The sequence below is a fragment of the Elgaria multicarinata genome, chromosome 8 (assembly GCF_023053635.1).
Source record: "Elgaria multicarinata webbii isolate HBS135686 ecotype San Diego chromosome 8, rElgMul1.1.pri, whole genome shotgun sequence".
Classification (NCBI taxonomy): Eukaryota; Metazoa; Chordata; class Lepidosauria; order Squamata; family Anguidae; genus Elgaria; species Elgaria multicarinata.
The window spans coordinates 79506745-79519676 of record NC_086178.1 but is presented as its reverse complement, the minus strand read 5'-3'; the positions used below and the strand labels follow the sequence as shown (position 1 = coordinate 79519676).

Sequence of the window (12932 nt, the reverse complement as noted above, 5' to 3'; positions counted from 1 at the left end):
TTCCAATCCAGGTAATAGCCTGGGAAGTGCGAACAGGTCAAACAAAATCCTTGAGCATTCCCATTGCTTTCCATGCTATTTTTCTCATGTGTTCACTCATAGGTCTATTCCATTCTGTTTTTGCATTAATCTTCAGTTTTTAAAAAAATATTTGCACATTTTTGCATCTAACTTAATATTTAACTACATTTTAAAAATGTATTTAAAACTACGTTTTTGAACTGAGAAATGCACTGGAAGATTTGAGAAGTGAAAAAGGCAGTGGATGACTAAATTCCAATCTTGCACATTGAGGATCAGAATTCAGTTTGTATCAGAATTCACAAAGATCAAACCCATGAAGCACCCTGCATATTGCTTACAGACTCTGGCTTTCAAAGGTCTCTTAGTAGGTGCAAAATGTTTTAGTTTCAGAGCTTTCACATGGGCTTGTTGCTGCTGCTAGTATATGATATTTGATGAGTCTGCAAAGATTGCTTTCTCTCTAAACTATGGAGTGGGAGGAAATTGCCAGTATTCCTTGGTCATGTCTAGAGTAGGATAGAAATGTTTTTGTCTGGGCCAGGGTAGAAGAGTGAGTGATTTTTGTACATTTTATTGTAGTAAGTAAGAATTTATACTGTTGCAGAAATCTGTCTACAGCTCTATCTGTTAAGCATAGGACAAGCATCTGTCAGGGATGCTTTAGGGTGGATTCCTGCATTGAGCAGGCGGTTGGACTCGATGGCCTTGTAGACTCCTTCCAACTCTGCTATTCTATGATTCTATTACTCATTGTTATAAGGTGATCTCAAGGAAGGCAAAGCAGAATTGAAAATATTCTGACAATTCTGCTAGGAAAGACACCTCTCCTTTTAAAAAGTAAACAGCTGGAAATAAAATCTTAGTAAATGCTTGTAGGCATTTTATATTCAAGGATATTGCCAAGGATTTCCATAGCAAGGGCATTTCATGTTAGGGTTTTCCTCTTTATCGTTTTGCAAGCTGATGAGGAGTATGGTGTTTTTTTTAATGCAATAGATGTGGTTTCTTCAGTAATGTACTTTTCAGCACAAGAGTGGAAAACGTGATTGAACTGAAAGCTCATAAAGTCGAGTGAGATGGTTCTGTACGTGCATTGTGTATTCATAGCAGACATTATGGAAAGACCATGAGGCATATTAAGCAGCCCAGCTACCCCACCCACAAACCTCCCCCAAAATAATTTTTCACCAACAACTGAAAGAAAAAAGTGGTGTGGGATGGAAATAAAAAAGAGTAATACACTGAAACTCCTTTAGGTTCTTTCTGAACTTTAGCTTTTTGTACCTGCTTCTGTCCTACCTAGAAGTACTGTTGGTGGTGTCTTCTACAGGGAGATGATGGTCAATCTGGATGGGACTGCACATCCCCTGAGGGAACAGTCTCACAGTCTGGGGGTAAGAATTGCTAAAGGTCTAGATAAAGTGAGTTCAGTGGCATAAAGCCAGCTGCAACTGGTCTGGGACAGAGTCTGGCCATAGCTATCCATGCTCTTGTAACTGCCAAGTTGGACTGCTACATTGCATTTTATATGAGGTTGACCTTGAATACTGCCTAAAAGCTGCAGTTGGTTTGTAACCAAACTGTTGTGTTTTGAACTCGGTCTGGGTACTGCAAATGCATTTCACCAATGCTTAAAAAGCTTCACTGACTACCTCAGTTTGTGATTTGCTGGGTTCTATCTCAAGCATCTTTTGGAAAAGATCAGATGGTTTGTCCGTCTTCAGATGGATACATCTCCTTTATTGTTCCCACATGTCCCGCTGTGTTCATGAAGATCATGAACCTGCAGGCAGGGCTTTGAGGTTTTTGTTATCCAGCTGAAGTCAGTCAGGACTGGGTCCCATTGAAAGCAATGAAAGTTAAAACATGAACAACTTGCTCTGTTGGTTTCAATGGCACAATCCTACACATGCCCAAAGAGTTCAATGGCTCTTACCCCCAGCTCAATGGGTACAGGATTACCTGCCTTAGTAGTGCCTAATTATAGATGGATTATAGTCCTAGCCAATTTATAAGTACCTATGGTGCAATCCTAAACATGCCTGCTCAGATGTAAGTCCTATTTTGTTCAATAGGGCTTACACCCAGGCAAGAATGTCTAGGACTGCCGCCTTCCAGTCCCCACACTGCTAAGGTAACATGAGAGGGGGCTTATAATATACACATTTTCCAGTCCTTTGCTGGGGTAAGGAAGTAGAACACATCTTAACCTCAGGAAAGTCCTTTAGTTCTCACACAAAAAGGATCTGGTGTATCTGTTATAAGAATAAGACTGTTATAAGAGTAAAGCCCTATGCAAGCATTCACTTGCACTTGTGAGGGTTAAAGCCATGGAGGGGGTGCACAGGAAAGACCCACTCTAACCATCCCTAGGCACGCAGGTTCTTTTAAAGATCTTCACACATTTAGCGATAAGCAGTGGAGACTGGTGGCTTCAATGTCAGTGGGGTGGTAAATCCGTTCTGGGTTTCAATCAGAAACAGCATGGACTCTAAAGGTGCTAGCCAAGGTGCTGAACCCTAGGCTCAGCACCTTGAACAGCTCTATTAGAGTTCTGACTGATCCTGACTGAAACCCAGAGTGGATCCACCGACACATGACATCGGAGCCACCAACCTCTACTGGTGCTAAGATCCGAAGGGGAGCTTTGGTTGAACATGCCTGCAAGCCTCCTGCAGTCGAGAACCTTTTTCCTGCCCATCCCATTTCTACCAGTCGTGCAAGTAGGCAAAATGTGAAATGCCTGCATAGGGCTTAGGAGGAAACATTATACAGTTACAAGCCTTTATTTTCATGTAGTATAAGCCATTTAGACCTTAACTTCTCGTTCTGCATCCAACGTTCCTCCAACCTGTTCTTGCAACAGAGCATACGCCCTCTGTAAAGCTTGATATTCCATTGTCAACTGCCGGAATCTTAATTCTGTCTCTTCTTTTGCCATGCCCTAAAGAGCAATAACAACAGCAAAAAGCAATATGTTAAATCGAACTAGATATAAAGTCTTCCTGACAAAGCAAATCAATGGCATCCATAAATAGCCTTTATGGACAGTAGAGTCTTCTCTATAAAGTAACACTTTCTCAAATTTAGGAGGGGAAACAATTGTGCATTTGTTATGGGCTTCACCATATTGTTTAACTAAGTATCTATGCTATCATCCAATGTATGTTGCCAAAACAAAGAAATGTAACTAGAAAAAAGAGTCCTGTAGCACCTTAAAGACTAACAAATGTATTATTGCATAAACCTTTGTGGACTAGAGTCCAGTTCATCGCCTGCAAGCCAATCATGCAAACCAATCCCTTCACCAAATACAAGGTTATTTTTTAAACATAAGAATAAAAACACCCTTCCAAACATGGCCTAAAAATACTGTCAGTAATGAAATTCACCCCAATTATCCACTATCAGGAAGAAACTGCCATGATCTTTTTGTAGAAGACTGGACTTCATAGAAGATTGGAGTGTTTTAATTAATTACTTAATAATATCCAGTTTTATTACATGTAACAGCATTATATATTTATGCACCTATCCCCTGTCTTATGATCTGACCCTGAGGATTGAATTCAACCATTATATGTGCCATAAATTACCTCTTCCAAGTCATCATCAGGTGTGCAGGGAGTTTGATCTGTTCGGTCAGTTTGATAAGAGATAGAAGAGCCATCAGACTCAAGGGAAGCTTCTTCATCATACCCAAAAAATGTCTCCACCACTGGCTTCTGGCCAAATGACAATGTGTAAGTGCAAGCAGTTGAACTAGGCAAAGATGCCCTTACATATTAAACAAGCAGATCTGACAATACAGGATAACTAGACATCCTTCTTACATACATTCTCAGATAAAGCTTTGCAATGCTATTTAATTAACATTAGCAAATTTCTTCTTTTTGGGATGAAATATGAAAATTTCTGAGAAGCTGTGCCAGATGAATGGTGCATCATGGTAAGCACTCATTATCCATCAGGTACAATCGTGGTCATAAGAAATGCTGTACTGGTTGCTAAGTCAGTAGAAGGTTATTTTAACCTTGCATAATTTAAAGACACAGTCATAACAAATAGAAGTAACCTCATTTTTGATCTATATAATGGGATAAAACCTCTCATTGTCCTCTCACCTTTGAGCGTTCGAAATGCAGAGATGGGATGGGTAAGTAATAGAATGTTGAAAAAGTGCAAGCTGCTCTGAGGGAAGTGAAAGGTCAGTGTGAAATTACATGGGACCATTTGAAAGGCTGGTGAGAAGTGCAGAGGCAAAGAGACTGAGAGAAGATAAGCAGAATGACTAAAAGAAGGGGACAGAGCAGCTAGTGAGCTGAGAAGGGATAAGGTAGGCAATCGACAGAATGGATATAAGAGGCAGAGGGATGAAAAGAGAAACAGGTGGGGAAAAATCTGGCTGGGAGCAAAGAGACAAAGGAGATAAGGAACACATGAGCCAGGAGAGAGAACAAGGGAGCAGCTTAGCACAATTGCACATATTGTCAAATATCTGGTTGCAGTCAAATCTCTAGTAATATATTTAGTCATTAACAAAGCAATCATGTTCCTGTGGGTGTCTGTTGCTTTTCGATTCAGCCAATTTCAATTGGACTGAAGAACACTAACCTGTGACATGGACATTTCTCTGAAGCCAAATTGGGACAAAGCAATATGGTCCATCCCAAGTACTGAGGCTGCCTGCCTCAGTAGTGTTCATTCCCCCTACACCACACAGACAAATATACCACCCTGTCCTGGTCTCTACAGGGAAAAACTTTACTTTAAGGGTTTGGACAAAGAGGCAGGCAGTGGCTCCTTGGAAGTCAGGGACTCTCCTCTTTCCCCTATACGTCTTCCTAGACTGTAGAAGATCCTGGCAGCAGCATCTGCAGTTCAGAAAGAAGTGTGTTTGGGGCGGGTGGGGGGTAGAGGAGAAGCCTGATGCCATCTTCCAAGGAGCAGCCGCCATAGCCACTGCCATCTGCTACCCTCAAGGGGTTTCAACATTCATCTAGAAACTCTAAGGTTGCCAGATTCATTATCAGGGTAAGCAGCCTTCTGAAATGAATGGGTCCCTTTTCTCCCAATGTAATCCATTTGTACAAAGCGCTAGGTGAAACACAACTTGAAATTGATGGCAGCCCACTGATAGGAGGAACAGTGCCCATTGCCATTTGGAATAACTCACCGCACATTGTACAAATAGATTACATTTGATGTGTAGAGAGCCGAAAATATACCTTAACCTTGTTGTGTGTATTCTTTTGTCCTTTTTCTTTCCCCTTTTTCCCTTTTTCTTCTTATTAGATATGATGTCTGTATGTAATGCTTTTAGGCTATGTATATTCATGAAATAATTTTTAAAAATTGATTAAAAAAGAAAAGAAAAAAGAGACCCATTCATTTCAGTGTGTTTATTCTAAGTAGGACTAAATCTGGATCCAACCCAATATTTTTATTTTTATTCTTTAATTCCTGTTCTTGGGTACAAAAAGGAAGCACATTGGAAGGCTTTGTGAATGTTTGTTCAATTAACACTTTTGCCTGTGCTTAAATACATTTCTGGATAATTTAAGATTAAGCATAATTTAGATGAATACAAAATACTGAAAGAGGTTACTTGAATTTTTGTTCAATTAATTTTTATTAATCTAAATTGTCATTGTGGGTCAGCCTTCCCTGATATGCCTGGACTACTACTCCCATAATCTCTGATCATTGACCATGCTAACTGATCATTGACCATGCTAACTGGGGCTGATGGGCACTGTAGCCTAAAACATCTGGAGAGCACCACACTATGAAAGCCTGTTATGACTGGTTTTATGGTTGGAGGTATCAGAGGTATCAACAGTTTACATCCATATTATCAAAATAAAACCTACAAGTTTAGAATAGGAATGTCTGAATCAGCAAAACTTCAGCTTGCCGAAGTTCAAAGTTTCTGCATGAAAATCTGTGCAGACTTTGGTGCAGATTTTCCAAATGTCTGCATCAATTGTGCGCATCTTTGAAATGTATGTATTCGTCTCCCATTGATTAACGCATATTTGTGGGCATTTCCCCAAAGTATCCACTTGTTCATGCACATGTTTCAAATGTACTCATGCTGTAAAACACAATTATTTTTGATCCGCAAATCACACTGAAAGCCCAGAAATGTACAGACTGTGAATGCAGATTGCATCCAAGTCCATGTTCAGGCTGGAAGGTGCAAGCTGGGCAAATCCTTATCAAAAACAAGCCAAAATGAATTTCTCATACACTCCTCATTTAGACTCATTATGCTTCTAAATGCCAGCTACTGGAGACGAACAATAAAGAAACGGTGCTGCTTTTGAGCCATCTGGCCAATCACTGCTGGAAACAGGATACTGAACCTGATGGACCCTGGGCCTGATCCACCAAGGATCAGTACATCCATATAATGTTATATGTATTAAAAGAATACATGGGATTTTTTTTTTTTAAAAAAAGGTTCTCTTACCTTAGGAAATTTTGCAAATTTCTTTCTCTGTTTCCTGTATCTTAAAAGTTTATCACGCTCCTGTGAAAGCAAGTGAGACACTTGTTTGAGAGCTGCAAGCTGGGTCTCAATACAATTAATATCAATAATCATCAACTAGCATAGGAAAACATATTGACAAGATATTGAGAATGCAAACTTAGAATATTGTGTACAGTTCTGGTCACCACACCTTAAAAAAGATATTGCAGAGCTGGGACAAGTGCAGAAAAGGGCAAGTAAAATGATCAAGGGGCTGGAGCATCTCCCTTGCGATTGTTTCACTTGGAAAAAAAGGAGGGTAGGGGAGACATGAAAGAGGTGTACAACATTAGAAGCATTGAGCAGGGGGTTGGACTCGATGGCCTTATAGGCCCCTTCCAACTCTACTATCCTATGATTCTATGATTATGTATGGTGTGGAGAATGTAGATAAAGAGACATTTTTCTCCCTCTGTCATAATACTAGAACCCGGGGTCATCCCATGAAGCTGAACTGGTGGGACATTCAGGACTGATAGAAGGAGATTCTTCTTCACACAGTGCATAGTTAATCTCTGGGATTTACTACCACAAGATGTGGTGATAGCCACTAATTTGGATGGCTTTAAAAGGAGGTTGGATAAATTCCTGGAGGAGAAGGCTATCAATGGATAGTAGTCTTGATGGCTCTGTGCTACCTCCAGTATCAGAGGCAGTAAGCCTATATACATCTGTTGCTGGGAAACATGGGTGGGAGTGTCCTGCTTGTGACCTGCTTATGGGTCCCTGGTCGACAGGTGGTTGGCTACTGTGTGAACAGAGTGCTGGACTAGATGGACCCTTTGTCTGATCCAGCATGGCTCTTTCTTATGTGTCAAATTGGAATTGAACTTGGCATTCAAATTGCACAATTCATCTGTGATTCAAATCAGAATATTATCAAAGAGTACCGATGCTAAAGAATGTGATTTGCAAACTCTAAAAGCAGCATATGTGTTAGCGTGACTTTTAAGCTTCGGCTTTTGAGATCTATGATTAAAAACCTTGTTCTAAAATGGGTCCCTGAATAGATATTTTAAAAAGCTACCATAACAGAATCACTTTGCTATTAATACATGAATTACTTTGCTATTAATACATGAAATCATGTACTACAACTGTGTTGTATGTTCCCAGGGAGAATGCACATAAGCGCAGATGAAAAGCAACATGAAATACGTATGCTACTTACTATTACGCTCTTCACATAGCCAGCAGTTTCTAGGGTCTAGTTTAAAAGAATCAGAAGAACATGTTATATGCAAGTATTCTTGTCTCATTTTTATATTTTTATCATGTGATCTGCTCTAGATATTACAACTTTGTATGCTTATTATTCTGTTCTCAGAATATGAAACTCAGTGGATACTTCATTTAGCACTGTATTTGTCAAGTGTTAGGAAATCTATTTCTTTTAAATGATATTTAGGCCGCCTTTAAGAGTAGAACCTTCTCATGGCACATTTCTTAACTTCTACTCTCTCCACAACCTAGAAACTTCATTGTGTGAGGTCTGACTGGGCTAGACATGCAGTACACTGAAATGGTAGAATCTTGAGGTGATGGAGTGTCTCATTCCAGGCTGTACGGGATGCCATTTTTGAATGCTCTCCTATATAAAAACAAACAAACTCAAAACAAAATATTCCCTGCAGGGAAAAAAATGTAGTAAAGCAGAGAATAAAATTTTCATCCAAAACACTCCCTACTATGCAAGCATTCCACTTGTAGAGAGTTTATTTTGTTCCATTTTCCTTGGAGGGACATTAAAAAAGTGATTCCCCAATCCATGATCTGAAGGTGGTCCATTCCTTATTACCTCAAGAGTTGACCACCTGAGTGTGTTGATCATGCCTATACTCATCTGGCTCCTACACAGTTGCACATCCTCTTCCTCTATTCCTCACCTTCTGTACCTGTCCTGCTTAGCTTCTATCATCTGCTGCATCCTTCTCTGTTGTATTCCAGTAGAACTACCACGGCTTCTCCCAAAGAATCCTGGGAATTGTAGTTTATAAAGGTTATCTTTTGAAGATCCATAGCTCACCTCTCTGAACTACGGTTCCCAGGATTCCATTTGGAGAAAGTATTGCAAGCGTGGGCAACTTGTGGTCCTCCAGATGTTTCCCATCATCCCTCACCATTGGCTGTGCTGATTGATGAGCTCTGCTAGGTTGGCCACATGTCCTCTTTTACAGAGAACAGTTTCCTATTTGAAGGGCTACCAGAGGACTGTCCTCTGTTTTGAAGGCATCCTCTATTTGAAGAGCTGTCTTGTCCAGTTTAAAGATAAAGAACCATCAGAAGCAAGAGGTGGACCTTGAAGTTGCCCATCAACAGCCCCTGGTCAGCAGACTGAGCAGGCAGGCTCACAGCCTTCCACACTATGCAAAGCTGTAATGTATTTCTATTTAAATTATAGTAATTATCTATAAATTTGCTTGTAAACATATAAATTAGTGTATGCAAATTTCATGCAAATATTTTAGTGATTCATGTCCTCATTTCTGGAGATTCCCTAGCTAAAGTTAATGAGAGCTGTAGGCCAAGACATTGGGAAGCGCACACATTGCCCACCCCTTCTGTAGTATTTAGATACATTTTTAATTTCCATCCTAAGGTAACTGGGCTAGACTATTCAAGAGACTCATTGTTCAAATCCTTTCTTTCAGCAAACCCAATAGACTGAGAAAAACTCATGGCTTAAGAAACCTTGAAATTCCCTGTTTTTACCAGAAGAGGTTCATGTGTTTTTCCTGATCCTTACTAATGCATATCATAGGGGAGGAGGGGGTTCCCCCCCTCTCCCAGTAGACAAGTCACTCAGTTACTTAATTTGATGACCAAATGTTAAGATTCTGCAGTGCAGAAACTTAACTTCAATCTTTATCATGCCCTTCCTTCTGCCACAGAGAAATGATACAAGTGAGATTTATGCTCCCGTACCCAAAATGTAGTGGCAGGGAGGTGTTGTCAACAGAAAAGAATGATCACAGCAAGCTTCAACTCAATGGGGATCATACATATAGCCATCAGAACAGGGTTCTTTCTACCACCAATGACACGGACAATTTGCTTTTCCCAAACTGGTGCCTCCCAGACTATAGTTCCAGTAGCCATGTTGGCTGGGGATGATGTGAATTGCAATCACCAGCTCAGGGAAGGCTGGTGTAAAAGATTTGCTACATCTCCACCTCCACCTAGTGCTGTTATCCAATGGTGTCTGTGTTCCCTTCCCTTTCCATCTTAGGCCACAGTCCTATGCATGTTTAGAGAGAAAAGAAGTCCTATAATTCCCAGCATGCCCCAACCAGCCATGCTGACTAGGGCATGCTGGGAGTTCTAGGGATTTTTTCTTTCTAAACATGCATAGGATTGCTCCCTCGGCCTCTATACTTCTAATTGATGACTTCTTGCCTCCCCACACGTCCACTTCCAATGAGAGAAGATAGACCCAGCCAATGCCATGGCACTTGGCAACCACGTAAGGGTTGCCTTACTGATTGGTGATGATGGTGGAGATTTCTGTTACCTTTGAAAGTTCATCTATGATGTTTTGCTGTTCAATGATTTGTAGCCTCAGAAATTCAACTTCTCTTTCATCTTGACTCTGGTCAAGGTCATTTAAAGAACTTGGTCTCCTAATTGTCCTCACCCTTTGTCTCTAAAGTAACAGAACAAACATTGAGAGGCTAGTTAGAGCAGGTTTTCAACAAGCATCATATCATTTTATCCTGTTAGATGACAGCTGACAAATGGTTACCCACTTAATGTTTTTTTTAAAAAATAAACTCTTCTTTTTTGTTCTTCAAATTAAATTGTAATTCTCCTACTTGAAATGCAAGAAGCCGGAGGCTACACAGTCCTCTGACAACAAATAGACCACTATTTGGTAGTGAAAATTACAGGTGATAGGGGCCTGATCCAGACTGGTGCCACAGCAGAGGGCAATGGCTAAAGCACCACCCTACAGTAGGATCCCATACCAGATCAGGAACCCTGCACTTACTTTAGAGTAGTAAAGTAAGAAAGTCATAGCTGTTAGCCATGTCTTCAAAGTAACACAATGTTTGGGTCTAAGGCACTGGACGAAAAGGGTCATATACTGGTGCCTTGAATCATATTGTCATCACGAGCAACCCTGCATATGAAGCCCATCCACTCTGTATATACCAAGGCATGCCATGTAGTATGAATGGGGGATCCATATCAATTCACAAGAAGAAGAAGAAGAAGAAGAAAAAGGCAACCCCAAAGAGCTGCCCCATAACAGATACTGGAAATTATTTATTGGTGGAATGAAGTGCTCAATGCTTTTTGAGCTGATGCTCCTCCTGATGGGAAGAGTGGATAAAAGAACATAATACCTTTTTCAATATAATTGTACAACACAATTGCACAATTGTGAATCCGGGTATGCATCTGCATCCAGTTTCTGTGTGTGATTCCAGTTCCAGCAAATACTCCATGAGTGGAAACTGCCTCTCCCTTGCTGGATTGAAGGGTGAGAGATCTGCATAGTTATTACCAGTTTACACCCAAAGATAGAGATAAAGTTCCCTAATGGAACCGAAAGAATAGCCTATTCCACTGTCCCAGAACTGGAAAGATTCCGCTACTGGTGCTAGCTCCTTCTTGCCAACTCCAGCCCATTCCATGTGTTGCAGGACTAGAATGGGTAATGTGGAAGCAAAAGTGCTTTTGGGGAAGCTAGGGAAATACAGCAACCACAATTCAGTTGGAAGCCCCTGAATTCATTGCTTGCAATGTGAAAGCATCTTACTTGATCCAGTTTTTTTGGTGGTGGCACTTACTATACCTCAATATAACTGTTGTTACATAATATAAATCTGTGATTTTTGCACATATGCACAAAGTTGTATAATGACTGCATTTGTACACATATATACATCATGCATGAGAGTGCATGATGTATATATCTTATTTAGGGTGCAATTATATGCATGTTCAGAGAGGGGGGAAATTACTACAACTCCCAGCAACCCCAGCTGGCATAGGTGGGCATACTAGAAGTTGTAGGATGTTTTTCTGTCTAAACAAGAATACTTCCCTGGGAATGCCTGTTGGAAAAGCAATGTTTTCAGTAGGTGTCTAAAACACAGAAGGTTTGGCACTTGTCTAATATGGAGAAGTAGGAAGTTCTAGAGAGTGGGCATTATGATACTACCGGCCCTATTCTGAGCTATAACGGACTGGATGATGGATATAGCTGAAGAGTGTGGTAAGATATGGTAACTAGCTCATTGGCTAGTTACCCTACTTTGATCCAAAGTTGGGTCTGGTAAGCGACTGCTTCATCCCTTTCCTCCTATTCCAATACTTCTATCAGTTCAAGGGAAAGCTACATACCTGCAACTCTTACAAGCCAATGCTGAAAACATTGCCCACTATCCAGAGAGTCTCGTTTGCACCTGCATTTTTCTTCCCCTTTTCATCTACCTTAATTTCCCTACATTGAAATGACAGCCCAAATGTAACATCCACTGTTGGTTGCTTCTTGGTTCAGAAGGGGTGTGTGTGTGTGTTGGGAAGAGCACTTGCAATAAAACAGGTGCACATGCCCATATTCTAAATCCCCTGGTTTGTTTGTTCTTTATTGATTGATTGATGGTATTCCTATACCACGTTTCTGAGGCCAATCAAGGCAGTTTACAAAAAGTTCAGAAAATATCAATTAATAAAAAAATAACCAAATAAAAACATAGTAAAATGTAACCTCAGCATCAGACTACTGTAATATGCTCTATGTGGGGCTGCCCTTGTGCTTGGTTTGGAAGCTGCAGCTAGTAGAGAATGCAGCACCTAGGATGCTCAGTGGCGCATTTAACAATACACTTATTACACCTGTATTAAAAGAACTGCACTGGTTGCCTATTAGCTACCGACCTATGTTGAAGGTTTTACAGTTGACATACAAATGACTTAAATGTCTCAGGAACAAGATATCTCATCTTCCAGTACCCAGTCGGCCTCTAAGCCCTTCTGAGGAGGCCTTGCTGACTGTTGTGTGGCCAACAGAATGTCACCTAGTAGTGGTGTACAAGTGGGCCTTCTCTGTGGCGGCACCCACCATTTGGAACACTCTCCCGTGTGTGGTTCGAGAGGCAGAAATGCTGGCAAGATTGAAATGCCTCTTGAAAACACATGTTTCCACAAAAGCTTTCCTTGACCTGTGAAGGACTCTGCTACTATCTTGTTGTTGTTATTATAGTATTACAATGTTTTAAAGGTTTTATTTATTATTTTTTCTGGGCTGCTATATTATGTTGCATTTTAATGCACATCGCTTAGAGGATTTCATATTAAACGGTAAAAAAATATTTTAATGAATAAAGAAATAAATACAACCTTAAAAACCATAACAATTACAGTT

The 12932-nt window shown here is 40.4% G+C and overlaps 1 protein-coding gene across 10 annotated transcripts in view; it reads right to left on the bottom strand.

Moving 5' to 3' along the window:
- Positions 1-12932, bottom strand: part of JAKMIP3 (Janus kinase and microtubule interacting protein 3) — a 116527-nt gene that overhangs the window by 25907 nt on the left and 77688 nt on the right. For 8 of the 10 annotated variants that reach the window (XM_063132829.1, XM_063132833.1, XM_063132835.1 and 5 more), the window contains 5 exons: positions 10071-10202; positions 7731-7766; positions 6500-6559; positions 3621-3749; positions 2840-2968 (listed from right to left, as the gene is read on the bottom strand). In XM_063132829.1, coding sequence (XP_062988899.1) covers positions 2840-2968; positions 3621-3749; positions 6500-6559; positions 7731-7766; positions 10071-10202 — 486 coding nt within the window. The remainder of the gene's footprint in view (positions 1-2839; positions 2969-3620; positions 3750-6499; positions 6560-7730; positions 7767-10070; positions 10203-12932) is intronic. The other 2 variants (XM_063132832.1, XM_063132834.1) reach the window with 1 other exon arrangement.